This window comes from Boleophthalmus pectinirostris, unplaced genomic scaffold, assembly GCF_026225935.1.
Source record: "Boleophthalmus pectinirostris isolate CB_2022bp ecotype Guang Dong unplaced genomic scaffold, ASM2622593v1 HiC_scaffold_22, whole genome shotgun sequence".
Classification (NCBI taxonomy): Eukaryota; Metazoa; Chordata; class Actinopteri; order Gobiiformes; family Gobiidae; genus Boleophthalmus; species Boleophthalmus pectinirostris.
In genome coordinates this window covers 29,166,149-29,185,436 of record NW_026571190.1, presented here as the reverse complement: position 1 = coordinate 29,185,436, position 19,288 = coordinate 29,166,149, and the positions used below count along the sequence as shown (strand labels likewise).

The 19,288-nt window shown below is 38.7% G+C and overlaps 1 protein-coding gene across 1 annotated transcript in view; it reads left to right on the top strand.

Moving 5' to 3' along the window:
- The window catches only part of ctnna2 (catenin (cadherin-associated protein), alpha 2), a 303,010-nt gene that overhangs the window by 241,847 nt on the left and 41,875 nt on the right, over nt 1-19,288 (top strand). The window contains exons 13-14 of the mRNA XM_020930497.2: nt 9,246-9,397; nt 12,893-13,006. Coding sequence (XP_020786156.1) covers nt 9,246-9,397; nt 12,893-13,006 — 266 coding nt within the window. The remainder of the gene's footprint in view (nt 1-9,245; nt 9,398-12,892; nt 13,007-19,288) is intronic.

Below are 19,288 nucleotides of genomic sequence, written 5' to 3'. Positions count from 1 at the left end.
TACAGGAAATGCTCCACTGTGTTTTTAAACTCCATACATCTTCACTAGAATCATTTGGATCATTTCAGCCCTGGAATTGCCAATCGCTTTTGAACTAAAGGTAAAAGATAACTGTTAACTTGAAAACCACCACTACATGACATCATAAGGTGGAACAGAGCATTTTGAGCTTTAAAGATTTAGACAGAGTAATAGGAAAAGGGTTACTCAAACATGTGTGAACAACTCCAGTTATGTTTTTGATGAAGTAACAGTATTCTGGGCTTAAAGGTCACAGCTTTTACCTTTAAAATATGATAAAATAAAAGGCAAAGGTTTAAGAGATGTTAGAATTAAACACAGACTTTGAATATGAGCTCAAAATATACAGTACGGACAGAAAAGAGCATGCAGTTCGTCCCCTGTCATATCAAGCCCGAAAGGCCATCTTAAAAAGACATAGAAAAAGCTATAATGAGTGCGATTTCCTTCCATCACCAGGAACAGTTAGCGAGTTTGCTGAGCTGGCTGATGTCCTCTGTGAATGCCTATCCTTTGTTATGATGATGCGAAAAGAGGTTTGATCTGCAGCGGAGCAGATGGCACACTGGTAGTTTGCCGAAAGACGAGGTGAGCTCTCTTAATCAGAGGTAAATAGAGGTGGGAGATGGTATGAGGAAATTGGAGTTGAAGTGCAGATGATGACTTAAGTGCATTCTGACCAAGGTTAGAGGAGAAATGACAGCGGCTGTAAACTTAAACCTCTGCTTCCTGTGGCATTAGTCTGTACGCTACACACTTTGTTGTAAAAGGACAAATGAGGTTTCTTGACTTTGAAGGTTATCCTTAAGTTGGCATCTCGCGTAAAGTGCTTTTACCTAAAGAAGGTTAAGATGGCGGTGACTCGTGGGTGTCACTTGTGATGTTTTTTATGTTAAACAAAAGTATTCCTGAAGACAAAGTAAGTACTTGATGTAAATGCGTTTAAATAGCACATCATGTACTTGTTTGTTTAAAGGTACACTGTGACTTTTCTATTTGAGTGAATTTTTCCACAATAAAGTATGGAACTTGTCTATAATGCATTTATTCAAATACAGGCATTTTTGCTAGATAAATAACATAGATTCTTACTGTGAGGGGCCTTGCTTCTCCACAGAGATAGATCATGCCTGTGAAGCATTCCAGGCAAAGCAATAATATCTCTATGGAGACGAGATGCTGTCAGACCCTCCACCAGAAATGTTACACAGTGCACCACAAAACATATTCAATTAAATGCATATGTAAATCAAGTCATTACTGTAGTTTTTTTTTTTTTTTTCCCCAAGGCAAACCTGGCAATACCTCAAGACACTTTTCCCCGGCACACTGTCTGAGATAAATGCTCTCTAGTAGTACTACTTCAACAACTACTGCAAATATTAGTAGTAGTTAAAGGTCTTAGATTACATAAAATTTACTCTAGACTGATGTTATCTCCACTAAAACATAGCCAGAGTTATGTGTTTCATTATTAAAGGTTACCCATTATTTGTAGTTATTACTGTTATTAGTCTGTATCTATATAGTCTATTTCTCCAAAGCTCAAAATGCTCTGTTCCATCTTGTGATGTCATGAAGTTATAATTTTCATAGTAACTGTTTTTTATCTTTGCTGTTTTTTACCTTTTTACTTTTAACTGTTTATTACCTTTACTTTTATCATTAGTTAGCAATTCAAGGGCTGAAATTATCCAAATAATAGTAGTGGAGGTGTATGAAGTTGAACACAGTGGAGCACTTGTATTACCACATGACACCACAAAGTGGAATAGATTTGTTTTCAGTTTGAGAGAAAAACTCACCCTAAATAAAACAAACAAAGCTCTGGATATGTTTTTGATGCAGAAAGAGATATCATAGGTCAGAAAATAGTGTAATATGAGATCTTTAACAACAGCTGCTACTGCTTATTTTACTCTTTTCATCTCTACTTCTTGTACTTCCTCTTCACCTCTAGCCAGGCTGGCGCCACCTAGTGCCTCCACTCAATTTCATTTCTCTCTAGCCACTAGGTCAGGATTTGAAATACACTTAGACCGTTCGCAAAAACCCTGGAAGTGTGAATTCGGGCACCAAAGAATCAGTAAAGAGCCATACATTCTGTGTTGACAAGAATTCTCGAGATCGAGGATTTAAAGCCGGAATAAAGAGAATATTTGGTGAATTTTATCAAGGGGAAAGACGTTATTGTCCTTCTTCCTACGGGATTTGGGAAAAGCTTAATATACCAGTTAGCCTCAACAGCGGCACATTACATACATAACCAACCAAATAGCAGCGATTGGTTAAATGAAAAAAGTACCAGCCTACCGTTGAGCGAACGAATTCTAATGCTGCGAGGTCAGACAGTTTCTATGTAGTGAAACCGGCTGATGAATCAGGCTTCACCTCTACTTTGATACTACTACTGAGTAACTGTATCATACCTACAGCAAATGTAAAATGTATACTGTAATTTAAATTCATATAGGCAGATTCAGGATTTCATATTGACTTGAGTATTGACAGCCAAGATAACTTCCACACTGTAGTATTCCCCATAGGAACAGTCTGTCCTATGTAAAACAGCTCTTTAAACAAAAGCTACATTTTAATTCGGTTTATTTATGGACTGGCAGTTAACCTTGACTGAAATCGCGCCGCAAACAAAGCACTCTCCGTTCCACAGAAGTAAGTGGCTATAGCTGGAGAGCACACATCCTCAAAACACACATTTATTTACATGAATTTGCATTGTATTTACGCAGCTCAGCCAATTCCATTTGAACATTTGCTATAATTTTACATTTATTTTTAGTTTCTCCCAACACCTTAGGCGCTCATTTTGTTCCCTACTGAGCCCATCGTTGTTTTGGTAATGGGAAATGAATGCGGCAGGACTTTGGAGCTAAAAACATGGCCTCAACTGTGTGAAAATTGTACTGATGGAATTGTTGTGAGCGCATAACAATATCAGAGCCGTGGGCCAGAGGAGACAATCAAGATATGACATGGCAATTTTAAGATTTGGAGTTTGCTGTTTAATACGTTTTTTTTTTTCTGCACGTTAAGAGTAATGTTATCACCATTTGTGTAGCGTTATCTTAATTGGGCCGTCTGTGTGTGAAATTCCTGACATCAGATTGGCTCAGGTTGTACAGTGTGCCTCTTGCTAAGTATCTCTCAAGAGGCTCGCTGGTTCTATTGCATGCTTTGTACAGCTATAACTGCGCACTTTAAATATGTTTAAGCCTGCAGGGTAAAGGGGGGGAAAAATCCATTCATACATGGTCACATTTAATTCCCTTCATCATTTTTCAACTGGAATGAGTGAAATTGCTCCTTTACCATCAGCAAGTTTGCTCATTAAGAGCTTGGAGAACATTTAAATATTTCTGTTTAAAAAGCCTTCCCAGCAATTCCCAAAAGCCTATTTTACGCTTCTCTAGTAAGTGGATTAAAGTGAATTAAAAAGGAAAAGAAAGGGGGAAAAGACTTTGTGTAGAGCCTTTTATGTGCAGTGAAATATCGCTTAATTTTATATTAGACAAATAAGTACAATGCAGATCCACCTTTAGAGTGAGCTGGCTAATTGATTCAGTGCTGGGTGCATGTAAGCGAGGAGGAGAGTGTGGAGAGGAATGATAAAATCTCACAGTTGGCTCTCAGTGGGGCTCATCCGCCAAGCTGCCACACTTTATTGTCCTTTTTGCCAGTGTTTTTCTGACTTCTGCTCCATTTTGGGATCTTGTCTGCCATTAGTCAAACGCATAACCCTTTCAAAACTAACCTTGCCTTAAGACAGCCTTGTGTTATATTCTCATGCAATAAAGGCAGGCTGCGTGTATAGTGGTAGCAGGTGGAGACTCTGGCACCATCTATGTTCCTCCTTTACAAGAGTCAGTAATGAGAATTTTCTCAATTTCTCAAGATTCACAGTGGTATTTTCAAAAGGCTTTCAGTGTCACTGTACACACATTCTTTAGCTCAACACGGTTCTTTGTGCCCCATTTTGCCAAAGATGAAGCACAAAATGAGCACTGAAGTTTCTCTTTTGAGTCTTTTAGAGAGAATGGTGCAATCCCACACAGGTACTTTCTTTTCAGATTTTGCCTTTAAAGTGCCCATATTACGCTGTTTTCTGATCTCTGTTATAATGTTGTTTCCTCATCACAAACATACCTGTAGTTGTGCTTTCTTTGATTCACACATGTAACACAGTTCTTAGTTTTTAGTTTTTCTCAAACTGAAAACACCCTATTACACCTTGAATAATTTGGATAATTTTAGCCATGTAATTGCTTCTTTCTTCTGGACAAAAGGTAAAAGTGACCTCACAAAAAATACATCACAAGGTGGAATTTTTTTCAGCTTTAGACAGACTAAAAGCATTTGATGGACCCTCCACCAGAAAAATTACACAATGCACTGTCAACATGTTATACTTTTATTTTCAAGAGTGGAGCCCAGGAAGAGAAGTCTGTGCATTTGCAGAGACTAATGGAGATCCTTAAAAGGTACATTGTGTAACTGGTAGAGGCTCCATCAAATGCTTTTCTCCATGGAGATGTTATTGCGCTGTCTGGAATGTCTCATAGTATGGCATTAAACCTTTCTATCTTCATGGAGATCAAACCAAACTGAGTTACAGGTCAGATCTGTGGAGAGACAACCCCGCTCACAGTCAGAGGCTATGTTCAGACTGCAGCCTGAAGTCACCCAAATCTGATTTTTTTTTTACCCCTATGCGACCTGTATTCGATCTTTTAATGACAGTCTGAACGTCACAGATACAACTTTTTTTTTCAAATACGACCCAGGCCACTTGGATATGCGCTCCTAAAACCAATACATATCCAATTTTTTGACATACGACTTCAGTCTGAACGGCCAGGCCACATTCAGTCGTCCTACACGTCAGGCTCGGAGTCTCGTCAATGGAGGGAAAGCGAGGTTTGCGAGTTCATTAAGATTTGGGGGGATCGCTGTATTCAGGTCAAAATGGAGGGATCTTTTCAGAACCGGGCGGTTTTTGAAAGGATTGCCAAAGAAATGGCCAAGCGCGGCTACAGGTGGCCCTAGCTCCAATGTCCATGAAAAATTAAGAGCCTGCAAGTCAAATACAAGGAGGGTAAAGACTCAAACAAACGAAGCGGCCGTGGACGTGTAACCTGCCCATTTTATGAAGAAGTGAACTGTATTTTGAGAGGCAATCTCAGCATTTAGGCAACTTCCATAAACACTGAGCACACTCGCTGCCTGTGATGTTGTTGTGTCTTCCGATGCACATGCAGGACACTTTTGGGGCATTTAAAGTTCACACTGAAGATCACCTACAAGTCACATTTTATTGGAAATGTGAATGACTTCACAAAAAAATCTGATTTCACAAAAAAATCTGAATTGAGCATTAAGCCCTGCAGTATGAAGTCTGTTTTTCTAGGTGTTTTTGAGCTATAAAACCACCCGTAATTAAGTAAATGTAAGGTATAGATGTGGAACATTCAAAACTTGACAGATCTATAGAAACATGCAGGCGACAGACCCCCAACCAAAAAGTTACATAGTGCACCTTTAAATAAACAAATGACAATCCATTCAAAATTATAATTGTTTTAGCGAGTGAAAAACATCTTCAATTCTCTGTGCAGTCCAGAGTCTCGTAAAACAATTTAAAACTGGATCCAAGCTGAAATCAATACTTTTCTCCTTGGTACCTTTGTGACCTTTGCTGAAATAGTCATTCTAAAACATAAAATTCTGAATTCATTAAAGCGCCCTCTCAATAAAGCGATTTGCTCCTCTGTGTGGCGTATTCTAAAACCGCTTTCCCCATTCGCCTTGTACTGTTTGCTGCATTTGACTGAAAACATATTGATTCAAGAATGTGTGTAGACTTGACTTTCTCGCGGCTGCCAGTCCAAGTAAACCTTTCCTTTTGTTATGCTAATTCCCAGCCACACCAGTATATATTAATAGAATCACATTATTGGACACTGCATTCAATTACCGTGACTCAACAAGAGATTACGTGGCAAGGTTGGGCCTGCTACATATTCGCACATTCAGCTCTGTCTTCTTGAATATTGATTAATTTCTTTTAAACACAATTCACAAGTCATACAAAGAGCGCGGGGCTATTCCGGGTCCGGCCTAGTGGACACCAACAACAAAAACCCCCACCGTTTTTGCGGTCAATGGGGACTTTCTTTTGTTACCTGTGTCTTTGTCTGTCTGAAAAGAGTTTGATGAATTTGTTTCCATCCACCGGCATTGTCACTTCACCGCCCAGGCTCGACTTAGCGCCCCTGTACTCCCCACTGTTCAAGCACCTCTCATCTCCAACATGTCTGCCACTAGCAACGCACATAGCAACAGATCAGGCAGACAAGCTAGTGGGAGTGCTGGGTTAGTCAAGGTAACGCAGGCTAATTGGTCATTGAGTGGTTTATTATTAGTTGTGCTTTGAGAATGACGTCTCTTGTTCTAGTCTTATGCAAAACAGAGCGAGAAATTGTTACAGAAAGCACAAAGTACAGTTTTTTCTTATGTTGCTCTGTGATCTTCGCCAAGTTGTTCAGCACCCTGTGATGTCATGTGATAATACAGGAAATGCTCCACTGGGTTTTTAAACACCTTCACTAGAATAATGTCTATCATTTCAGTCCTGGAATTGCCTATCGAACTGAGCGCAGTGTTAGCTGAGGTAACGTAGGCTAATTGGTGAGTGAGTGGTGTATTATTACTTTGAGTTTGACGTCTCTTGTTCTAGTCTTTCCCCAAACAAAATTGTTACAGAAGTATTCAGAGTACAGTTGAATGCTTTATCTTAAGTTGCTCTGTTATAATCGTCAAAAAACATACATGGAGTTGTGTTCTTCTGTCAAACAAAAAATGTGGAATGACCTTTTGAGCTGCATGCAGTGTTAGTCAAGGTAACATAGACTAATTGGTGAGTGGTGTATTATTACTTGTACTTTGAGTTTGACATTTCTTGTTCTAGTCTTAAGAAATTGTTAAAAAAAATATTCAGTTGGATCCTTTACGTAAGGTTGCTCTGTTATAATAGTCAAAAACTTACCTGGAGTTGTGTTTTGTTTCATTCACACAGGTTTAACACAAACTCTACATATTTAGGCTCAGTTCTTCTCTCAAACTGAAAACACTGTTCCACCTTGTGATTGTTTAGTTTTTGTTTTGTTTTTTTTACTCCCTACACCTTCACTAGAATAATATCTATAAATTCAGTCCTGAAATTGCCTGTTGAACTGAGCGCAGTGTTAGCTGAGGTAGCGTAGGCTAATTGGTGAGTGTGTGGTATATTATTACTTGTACTTTGAGTTTGATATCTCTTGTTCTAGTCTTGCCCAAAACAATTTTTGTACAGAAGTATGCAGAGTACACTTGAATGCTTTATCTTAAGTTGCTCTATTATAATCATCAAAAACTTACCTGGAGTTGTATTTTGTGTCATTCAAACAAGTTTAACATAAACTCTGAATATTTAGGCTTAGTTCTTCTCTCAAACTGAAATCATTGTTCCACCTTGTGATGTCATGTGGTAATACAGGAAGTGCTCCAGTGTGTTTTTAAACTCCGTACACCTTCACTAGAATAATGTCTATCATTTCAGTCCTGGAATTGCCTGTTGAACTGAGCGCAGTGTTAGCTGAGGTAACATAGGCTAATTGGTGAGTGAGTGGTGTATTATTACTTTGAGTTTAACATCTCTTGTTCTAGTCTTGCCCCAAACAAAATTGTTACAGAAGTATTCAGAGTACAGTCGAATTCTTTATCTTAAGTTGCTCTGTTATTATTGTCAAAAACATACATGGAGTTGAGTTCTTCTCTCAAACAAAAAACTTGGAATTGCCTATCGAACTGAGTGCAGTGTTAGTCAAGGTAACGTAGGCTAATTGGTGAGTGAGTGGTGTATTATTACTTGTACTTTGAGTTTGACATTTCTTGTTCTAGTCTTAAGAAATTGTTAAAGAAATATTCAGTTGGATCCTTCACGTAAGGTTGTTCTGTTGTAACGTTTCTTCATCACAAACATACATGGAGTTGTGTTTTGTGTCATTCTCACAGGTTTAACACAAACTCTGCATATTTAGGCTGAGTTCTTCTCTCAAACTGAAAACACTGTTCCACTTTGTGATGTCATGTGGTAATACAAGAAGTGCTCCAGTGTGTTTTTAAACTCCATACACCTTCACTAGAATAATGTCTATAATTTCAGTCCTGGAATTGCCTGTTGAACTGAGCGCAATGTTAGCCGAGGTAACATTTGACAGAAGAATACAACTCCATGTATGTTTTTGATGATTATAACAGAGCAACTTAAGATAAAGCATTCAACTGTACTCTGAATACTTCTGTTTTGGGCAAGACTAGAGCAAGAGACATTAAACTCAAAGTACAAGTAATAATACAAAGTTCAAAGTTGGCTTTATTGTCAATTTCTTCACATAAACAAAGGAATCAAAATGACTTTTCTCTTAATTCCAGGCGTGGTCAAGACAGGACAACATTTACGTGCACAGACACAACAATAGTGCAAAAACTAGTGCATAATAAATAGTGCAAAAGGCATACAGTGCAAGACATAAGGCACTCTTAGTCAACATACTGTACATGGAGTTGTGTTTTGTTTAATTTACGCAGGTTTTAGCACAAACGTTGCATAATATTTAGACTGAGCTCTTCTCTCAAACAAAAAACACTCGTATACAGGAAGTGCTCCACTGTGTTTTTTAGCCGAGGTAACACAGGCTAACTGGTAAATGGGTGGTACATTATCACTCGTATTGTGTTTTGAGGTTGACGTGTCTTGTTCTAGACTTACACAAAACAGAACGTGAAATTGATACAGAAATATTCAGACATGTTTTTCCTTATGTTTCTCTGTTAGAATGTTTCCTCATCAAAAACATACATGGAGTTGTGTTTTGTTTAGATCATTTGATTCATTTCCGCCCTGTACTTGCCTATTGAACTGAACACAAGGTTCGCCGAGGTAAGACAGGCTAATTGATGAATGAATGGTACATTAGCATTTGTACTTTTTGAGTTTTTGAGTTTGACATCTCTTGTTCTTGCAAAAACAAAATGCCAAATTATTACAGAGATATTCAGAGTACAGTCGGATGCTTTTTCTTATGTTGCAACACAAATAACTTCTTCACTGTCAAAACTCGTACTTGTGTAACTGTCTTCTTCGTTTGTTTTGCTTGTCTCTGCAGTCATGCCTCGTTTCGCTGAGCAGGTGGAGGTGGCGATAGAGGCCCTGAGTACGAACCCTCCGCAGGCCTTTGAGGAAAATGAGTTCATTGATGCCTCGCGATTGGTCTACGACGGCGTCCGTGACATCCGGAAAGCTGTGCTCATGATCAGGGTATGTCCAGCCAAAATGTCTGCAACTTTTTTTTTGTTGTTTTTATTTTTTTTTTTCTGCAACTGTGGTAGCAGATTATCCTGTCATTTGTGGCATTACAAAAACATTGACCATTTGGATCTTGATTGAAAGGGTTTAGGCTGAAGTAAAAATGACTTACAATGCCTAACCCTGTGAAACAATGACAGAATTTCAAGAAAGAAAAGTAGAGTATGAACTGCCAGCTTGCGTTTAAAGTTTCACTTAGGACTTACTGTGTATATAAGAGAAAAAATTAAATAAAACAAACAAAATTGAATGCATAGATCATTCCAGAGGTCCATAGCTTTCAAAAAATAATGCTTTATATTCCCTTTTAAAAGCTTCTACAGTATTGGACTGGAGATTCAAAGTTTAGTGGTGACATTTTGGGTGAAAGCAAGAATAATGTATCAATGGAAAGCTCGTAATGAGCTGCCAAATATCATTATAATTTGTCAATCTTTTCAGACTTATGGATTGACAACTTGTAAGTGCCCGAAGTCCTTACAGTAAAGGTAATACTTGGTTGAAATGTTTGTAAAAGTTAGATTCAAAAGGTCCATGTTCCTTTTCACGTAGAAAAATGATGACAAATTGCTGTATTTTATGCCCTTGCACTTTAGCACAAAAGCACTTGAGCATATATAAAGTGGAATCTGCACTTAAGTGGAAATTTACAATGTATATGGTGCACCCAAGTGAAAAGTTGAGAAGGGACTTAGTAGAAACAGATTTAAAATGATCCTTTATCCCTTATGCAGGCATTAAGAAGCATATAGGCAAGTACAACAGATTTGTTTAAGCCATATATGACAGCAGAAAATAATTTGCATATCAACACAAGACTCATATCACCAACTTGTACTATTCTTATGGGTTACAAGTGACAGATTTCACATAAGGAAATCATTACTTGATGCAGTGTTATATTTGTTATATTTTCTTAAGGTGAGATTCTAAATACTTTCACTTTTTCCAATGATATAGACCACTAAGCTTTATGTGAGATGACAGACACCTTTCTTTCTATGCATTAGATAAAGTTTAGCTTTTTTATATGCAGTTTTCCTCTTAACACAGAAACAAACAGAAATGGAGATTGTGACTAAGCACATTGTGTTTGAATGGATGAATAAACACAGCCTCTGTGATGTTTACTGTGTATTATTCTGCTTGTGAATGTTGATGTTTCATAATAAAAACTATGTAATCACAGCAGTACATTGACTTATGACACCGCAGTACTAGGGGCATTTTTACTTCATGTTAACTATACATGAGGGATATTATCAACGTGCCAGCTGTGTTTCTTGTTACGCCGATATATGATAGAGCGTAGAAGTCTGATAAAAATATATTTGCCTAAAGGAGGACGAAAACAGAATGCATGATTAAAATTCATTTGAATTCCCATTTGAGATGTCACAGCCATCACATGAACTGTGTAATGAAGCTGCCAGAACTATGCACAAGTGTTTGATGCAAGTCTCACACCAGTGTTCTTCTTTCTGCATTTTTTCTCCTAACTGCCCCTTCTTTCTTCACCATGTAATTCATTTATTCAACTTTATTCACGCTGGAAGCTTTCCCAGCACAGCTCTGTAAAAAAAAATCTAATTATGGAAAATAATTTGATGTTGGTAAATAATGTAAAACAGGCAGCTTTGAACTGCCTGCGACCAGCTGGCTTCATAATCCCATCCAACTTCTATTACTTTCTGAGGAAACTACTTGGAGATCTTTGCCTTGTCTGTTGTCTAACCTCATCATATTGAGACAGAAAATGTGGATGCAACATTGCTTTGCTGTAATTTAGTTTCTACTTAAGCCGAATAACAGCACAGCGCAGATCAGAGCAGTCAGAGGATTAAGCAAGCCAATTCACCACAGTGCGCCCTCAGTGGAGCTGGCTGTAGGTCGACTTATAAAACTGTTTTAAAACAGATCTCAGATAAAGTACCTTTAATATATGGGTCCATATAACAGCCTGGCATGTTATATGCCCTAATTATTGTTGTGAAAAGGCAATAAGCCATTGTTAAAAGATGGCCTTTTGTATAAAAAGTAGTCTTACCAACATCACACTGTGACAGGGTCATAGATTAAATATATGGTACAAGCTAGTATTTGGTGATGCAGCTCTGAATATATAACTCACACCAAACAGGACAAAAAGCCTAATGAAAAACAATGTGTCTTTAGTTCTCTTTTCCGTTAGTGGGCACAGAAGTAAAGTAGAGTAAATAAGGCCAACAACAATAGCTGACCAAATGCATCTGAGAGTGATTATTATTTTTATCAAAATCTGGATTTTCCCAATAACATCAAGATACAGTCAACAGTTTTGAGCACTCAAAACTCTTGACTCTCACGTTATAACACATTCCCTTGTAGATATTTAATTGTTTGTATTTTTATTTCTATAAGATATTGAATAGTATTATTTTCCTCTGTAAAACAGCATTGTGTTGCTAAAGATATATTGGTATCCTGATTATTTTACTATCATTGTGAAAAGACTATTATGTTACGATGAATGCTACTAACATGACATAACTTTAATGGGTTAGTTGTAGTGACATGCAGTCTAAACCACAGAGTTTGAGACATATGTGAAACATGACCCATGCAGAGTACATGAGTGCAGAATAATAGTATGTTGTCACAGTGTGTATGTGTCAGTGAATAAGCATGTTCTCTTGTGCTGAGCTGGTGTCAGGGCTTTGAATGCAGCAGGCCTGTAAATGTCAGCCCCATGTTCCACTGATGACTTTACACATGTTCATGTTTTGATGTGATTCACTGGACCGCCCCTGCTCACTACAGGTCACATCACATGTCCAGCATCTGTTGCCATAGCAACCACATCACAGGTCCAGAGACTCTAGACAAACTACATCTCAAAAATGCTAACTCACCAGCTGGAATAATTAGATTCTCTCATGTGAGCAGCTGAAAGTATCGCTCCTTATAAAGCTTCTACATATTTTGGTTATTAACTTTAAAAGCAGGAAAGCTTTTACTTGATAAAACAGATCAATAACATTCAACTTAATATGAATGTGGTGAATTTAATATGAGCTAGACTGACAAAGCAGTTTCTACAACATACTATATTAGATAATTGGTCCATTGTTGGTCAATATAAATCTGGATCACTAGATGCTAAATTTCCATTTTACATTTATGCACTTGCTCCTATATGAATCCTATACCACTACAATACCCGTGCCTACACTGTCTTGTCTGTTGTCATCACAGTAGTGAATATTCAAACTTGTTTTAATTGAATACATTCTCTTCATCTTCGTATTGTGCTTGTTTCAATGTGACCTCTTTAGTTGGATCCAAAGTAGAACTGGAGCCGTTGGCATGAGAACGGTGGCAATGGGAGCTAGGCCACACGCTGCCTGTGAGCGCTGCTTCTTTGTCACTGTCTGATTGTTTACGGAGGCTGTCCTTGTGCTGTTCTAGACACCAGAGGAGCTGGAAGACGACTCGGACTTTGAGCAGGAGGACTACGATACTCGCAGCAGGACCAGCATCCAGACTGAAGATGACCAGCTTATTGCCGGACAGAGTGCAAGGGTGAGTACAGTCCTCCCTCCCACCGGCTGCACCATCTTGAATGAAAGAAAACAAAACCTGTGAGCACAAAAGATAATATGAAAAGAAGAAACAGTTATAGTGCAGTTCAATAGGAAAAAGCAGCAACTGAGGCCAGTCTCTTAGAACAGAGCTTCAGACTTAATTATTTAATTTAAAAAGTGTAATCAATTTCAGTGAATTCTATGATTTAATGAGTCCTGGAAATCTCTCCATGCGTGTTTACAAAAACCAACAGTCTGAACTGAGCAGCTGACATAAATAAACATTAAATCATGTTCTGTGTGGTTGTAGGACTGTGACTTAGGGGGCAGGAGCCAATAAAACAAACTGCAGTGATAATGCACTGTTTAACCCCCCACTGTTCAGTGACGCCTCCATTCATCCTCCAGTTCCACTTGCGTAGCATGAAAGTCCATTCGTAGCACCCTTACAAGTGGCATTATTTCAAACTAAACCCCACTCTGGGATGGCAGGTGTAAAATCTCAATCACAAACAAAGAAGTAATTACCCAATCCTCGTTAGATGGCAGACACAAATAACAAATGCATTCTTGTTTGGTGCCAAGACTGTGCTGTGATCACCGGGGCGTCTGGGCTCTTATTGCCATGGTTTTCACTTGGGCCCAGGCTTAAAGAACATTAGCAGGGTATCAGAGCGCACTCGCCTCCAGCTGCAGCCGCCTCTCGCCGTGTGTGCGTAGTGAATGGATTGTGCATGGCAGCAGTTGTGATTTGGCCCCTTGCCTCTCCTTGTGGCACGGAGCTCCAGTAGAACTGGCTGGGGCACATTCTAGCACTCATCTGGGAATAACAAAGGAATGATCGAATACTGGGGAATTTTTCTCTATGTGTGCAGTCCATTTGGTACTTTTTGATCAAAGTGGAAAAGGCAAAAAGGCATTTAAGACCTGTCTCTCAAAAGAAATGCAGACTGTTGTCTTTAACAAGAACACCATATACTCATTCTAGAGGTTCTTGTACAGACTCATCTCAGTACATTTTGAATTATAGCATTTCCTCACAAATTTGACAAATTATGAACAAGATATTTTGGGCAACCAATTGTGAATGCCTTGTTAGAAAACATTAGCCGGTGTATTTAGCTGTTTAATTTAACATGGCAATTAACATTCATAATTAAACAAAGACTTTTCAGAAATTTTTATTTTTGTTTTTTTTCTGAAAACTATTATTCTCTTCAGCCTTCAGTGCTTAAATGTTATCTGGAATTAAATCAAATTTGTTTTCAACAACATGTACCTTTGTTGAAAACAACCTACCAAGAGCACACCTGTTTTTACACTAGTCCGTATTCACTGTGCCCATTTACATTCAAGGTTCATATTGAGCAGACTCTTCACCCAACTGAACTGTGTAATAACTACATGTCTGCAGAAGTAAACTACAGTGCGCTCAGCTTTAATTGCCTTATGATAATTTACATAAATAGATGTGTTAAATAAATGTTCTACAGAGAGAAGCCAATTTACTTTGAAAACTTTTCCAGACTCAAACTCCCATGCGCCACTGTTAAACAACAAGACTGTGTTTTTGGGGGACAGTTCAGGAGTCCATGGGGGTCCCGGTGTGAGAATCATTTCTGCTTTCGATCTATGTAAACACCCACGGCACCCCCTGTGGCGTCAGTGCGCAGGGCCATCTGAGCTTCAGACAAACACAAGTGTCTTCTTCACACCACTCCGCTTTTCTGTTACTTCTCCTGGCAACATCTCCTTGTGGGCAGCTCCTCATGGGAACAGTTTGAAGTTATTGCGTGCTTCGTTGTCATAGTGTGTTAAAGGATCTCATATAAGATAGATAGGAGTGACATGACAAGATGATCGCAGTAAATTAGTAAAAACATAGAAGTGGAATCTGCAATCTCCAGCCAACATGCTAACCATCAAGTGTTTCTTTCATGTAGTTTCTTGTAGTACACTCTTCACATCAAAGCTTGTCACACACTAAATTGACATTGCTTGTTTTCTCCTCATAGACACTTTGCATGCTTTTGAGATCAAGCCACACACATATAGAAAAGTTCTGTTCAATGTGGTTGGTCTGTAGGGGAAGGATAAAGATATCACACATCATGCTAAGTGCACACCCCAGTGATCTGTGCTGCTATTCACACACAGACGTAATTCACACACCCTTCCTCTGCACGCACTAACACACCGTATGAGGTTTATAGACATGAGCCCTGAGTGGCCCTCGTTCTGCTCAAGATATCTGCTTCTCACGCTTATACAGTGATACACGTTTTCAGTGTTGAATCCGGATGTCACGGATATGCTCAACTGATTGAAGAGGTAGACTGCTCAGAATATGTACTTAAAGGTCCTGTATTATGCATATGCAGATTCTCTCTTCTGAGTTTTAAACCATGTTACAATGTTGTTACCTCATCAAAACATGCCTGGAGTTGTGGGTTTTTTTTCATTCACACATGTTGGAATAATAATTTATTATTAATCTGTCTACATCTCCAAAACTCAGAATGTTCTGTTTCACCTTGTGATGTCATGAACCTGTAGTGTTCAAGTTAACAGGAACCATTTGCCTTTAGTTCACTAGAGATTGTTAATTCTAGGGATGAAATTATCCAAATGACTCTAGGGAGGGTGTATGGAGTAGGGATGGACATGATTGGTCAACTAATCGATAATTGATTATTAAGAATTTTATCGATCACATTCATTTTTAATGGACAAACCGAATGTAGGTTGCTGTGCGTAGTAGCGTAAGGAGACGAGGCTGTGTCTGACAGCGCTAACACTGGAGTTGGGGCCTCACAGTCCCATGTTTCGGCTCTGGCACATCCTTGGAGATCACTGTACCACTCAGTGAGTGTGTTTACATGCACATCAGTGTCCCGGTTATGATCGGGTTTTTTGGAGTATCCCAGTTTCGTCATGGTACATGCATACACAGTGTCCTAACATAAAGTTGAGTGCACATGCACATCCAAATGACAAACACTTTTCAGTCTTTTCATCACAACAGTAGCCAAAATAAATAAAGTGACCAACATAAATAAAGTGAGTGAAATGTTAAATAAAGAGCTGATATATGCTCATCATCATCCCTCTGTCACAGAGAGAACACTCATATTCCACTGAGTCATGTCCTTTAGTCCAACAGAATCTGAACCACATCAGGACACAAGGACAGAGCTGTTTTTATCAGTACTTATAGTTTATGCAAATGAGCCATGTGGTTTTAAGTTTTGTTTCTGTAAAACAAACAAATGTGGCAAAGCTGCATTAAACATATTATATATATATATATGTACTATATATATATATATATCTCTGAAACAGGCTGATGGGGTTCTGTAGTGGTTATGGTTTACATGTTGTAAAGTTGAGTTTATTTATGCAGATTAGCAATAGTAATAATAATAATAATAATAATAATAATAATGATAAAAATTGTAATGATTAATTCTCTTGATGATCAATTAAGAAATTTAATTGAATGTCTATTCCTACAATGGAGTTCACAAACACAGTGGAGCACTATTACCGCATATTACCACATGACATCACAAAATTTGTTTTCAGTTTGAGCAAAGAATTCAACCTAAATGTGCAGGATTTGTGTGTTAAATATGTGCGAATGAAACAAAACACAACTCCGGGTATGTTTGTGTTGAGAAAACATTGTAGCATAGATATACATAGAAAATAGAAATATGGGGCCTTTAATGTTTGTTTTAAAAATATCCATAAAACTTAGTGTCAATTCCTTTTGCTAAGTATGTATCTGACTTGCTCTGTGTTCCGTTGTGTCCCTGTGCGCACGCCTCTCCACTTGTCACTTAAACCCAAAGCATGACTAATAGCACACACACGCATAATGAGCAGCCAGTCCGACCCGCACGGGAGCCCGGCCTCTGCATAGTGTCTCTTTCTATTAGGACACGCACACGCAGACTCCCATAGTATAACGCACAACACACACGCAACCAAAACACAACACAGCCCTTCCACTCCCACACAACATCTCCACGCCGCGATTGGATAACACTGTTGATAGGTCATCCATAAAATTGAACTCTTGAGTGTCGGGGCAGTTTATTTCAAATGAAACAAATTAAAGTCATTTCGAGACGACGCGCCCCGGTGAGGAGACCCGGAAAGCACGCTAATCCCCGCAGACGTATAACTGGAGTGTATTGGCAAGTGCGCTCCTTGGTCCGGATTTGCCACTATGTTAAGCTCCCCAGGCCCGCTCCTTGTTGTTATCAGGAAAGTAGGGGAAGGGATTTGGGGATAAGTGAATTCTCGAGCAGAGGAAAAGGCAGGCGGGGAGGAGGGGGGTGACGGGTGCTCCCCCTCTCCCTCGACGCACCAATTGGCTGGCGTGTTTACCAGCTCACTGCTTTGTGTTCTCAAGCTCATCCTCGCACTTCCTCCTCTTTTGTCAAAACCGTTTTTTCTGTGTGAATTGGAAATACCGACCAAATCCCTCACGGTTGCTCCCCAACCTCTCCTGATCCCTAATTTTAAGAAGGGAATTTGACTTCTATTTTGCGGTATATTTCTCTATGGTAAATCTTGTTCTAACAGCTCTCATGTGAATGTCTGTTGAGAAATCTGCTTCACTTGAGAGTTGCTTCTGGAGTTTCTCTGTAAAATATCCATGAAGAAAATAATTGCCACCAACATGTTTATTTATGTTTACGTAGACTGAATGTGCAGTATGTACATTAATCACCACCAGGCATCTGTATGGTTTAATTGCGAGAGAGGGCCTGTGCCTTGGTCTCCAGGAGCAGTTTGTGTATTATTTAGACTTGTATAAATAGTAGATTTTAGGTCAACACATTATAATAACTTAATTAGCCTTTTTATAAAGCATGAAGAAAGACTTCATTCATTTTTAACAAGTAGTTTATTAAGAATCATTGAGGCTCTTAATACTCTGACCCTAACCTCTTAATTAAAGGTGTATTGTGTAACTTTTCTGGTGGAGGGAGTCAAATGCTTTTCTCTGTGGAGATGTTATTGCTTTGTCTGGAATATTTCACAGCATGGTGTTAGACCTTTCTATTGTCATGGAGACCAAACCCAACAAAGTTACAGGTCAGATCTGTGGAGAGACAACCCCGGTCAGAGCCAGATTATAGAGCTATAAAACCTGTAAAATGTTAAGTAGAGTTAATGTCATACTGTGGAACATTCCATGGCATATCCAGAGGTTACATAGTGCACCTTTAAGTAGTTACCATAGACCGTATATATGAGTGGACATAGCTAACGCACTAGTCGCTGCGTGCCAAATAGGAAGTGCTCCTTCTGACCCTGGCTCCAATTGACTTACATTTGGATCTTGTCATCCCTCTCTCTGTAACTGCTGCAGTGAGCCATGACATTTTGGTCTTAACCCTCTCCAGGCAGGTGTTGCAGATTTGCAACAGCTAAATGCCAATTACCTACTTACTCCAAATCCATTTTATGAGCCTTTTTTACTCAGGAGCCTTTTTTCCCCATCCATGCTGATAAACATGGACGATGTAGACTGTGTAAGAATGGCTACATGAAAACGGCCTGCCAGAAGTGCAAAGTACTTTTGTTGTTTACAAAGGATAAAAATTATGTTGTTCTGCCACTGTAAAGCTGTTACACTGTGCTTTATGTTTTCATTGTTATGAAAAGTGGTATACACATAAAGTTAGCGTTCATATCATTTTTAGTCTTCAGTGTTAATTTACCACACCGGACTAAATCTGCAACATCCCAGAACGCATTGGATGTGAAGGTCTCTCTCAAAAAAAAAGTCAGGATTGTATATTACTACCCCATATCATAATTTTCCCCAAATATCAGATATTTTCCTGTTACTAAAATTTAATTTGAGCCTGAGAGGGTTAAAATGTTTGTATTAACCCACTCTACATGATCCTGATTTTATTTTTATTTTATTTTATTTTTTTGCTATTTTGTCTGTCAAAAAAATTCCAATTCATAACATAAAGGCTGGCTCCAGATTCGCTCCTGTATCCTCAGGTGACGTCACACTTGATTAATCCACTTCTTTTATACAGTCCATGGTAGTTACTAACCCTGAATCATTCTTAATAAACAATTTGTCTATTATGAATCAAGTCTTCATGCTTTGTTAAAGAGGCTGTACGTCACGTCAGGTTTGTCAAGTTGCTGTGTACAGATTTGCATCATGTTTTTGTATATTTATGGAGAAATGGATGGCGTAGGCTTGTGAGCTGAACATTGTACATAATCTTGAATAGGGTCC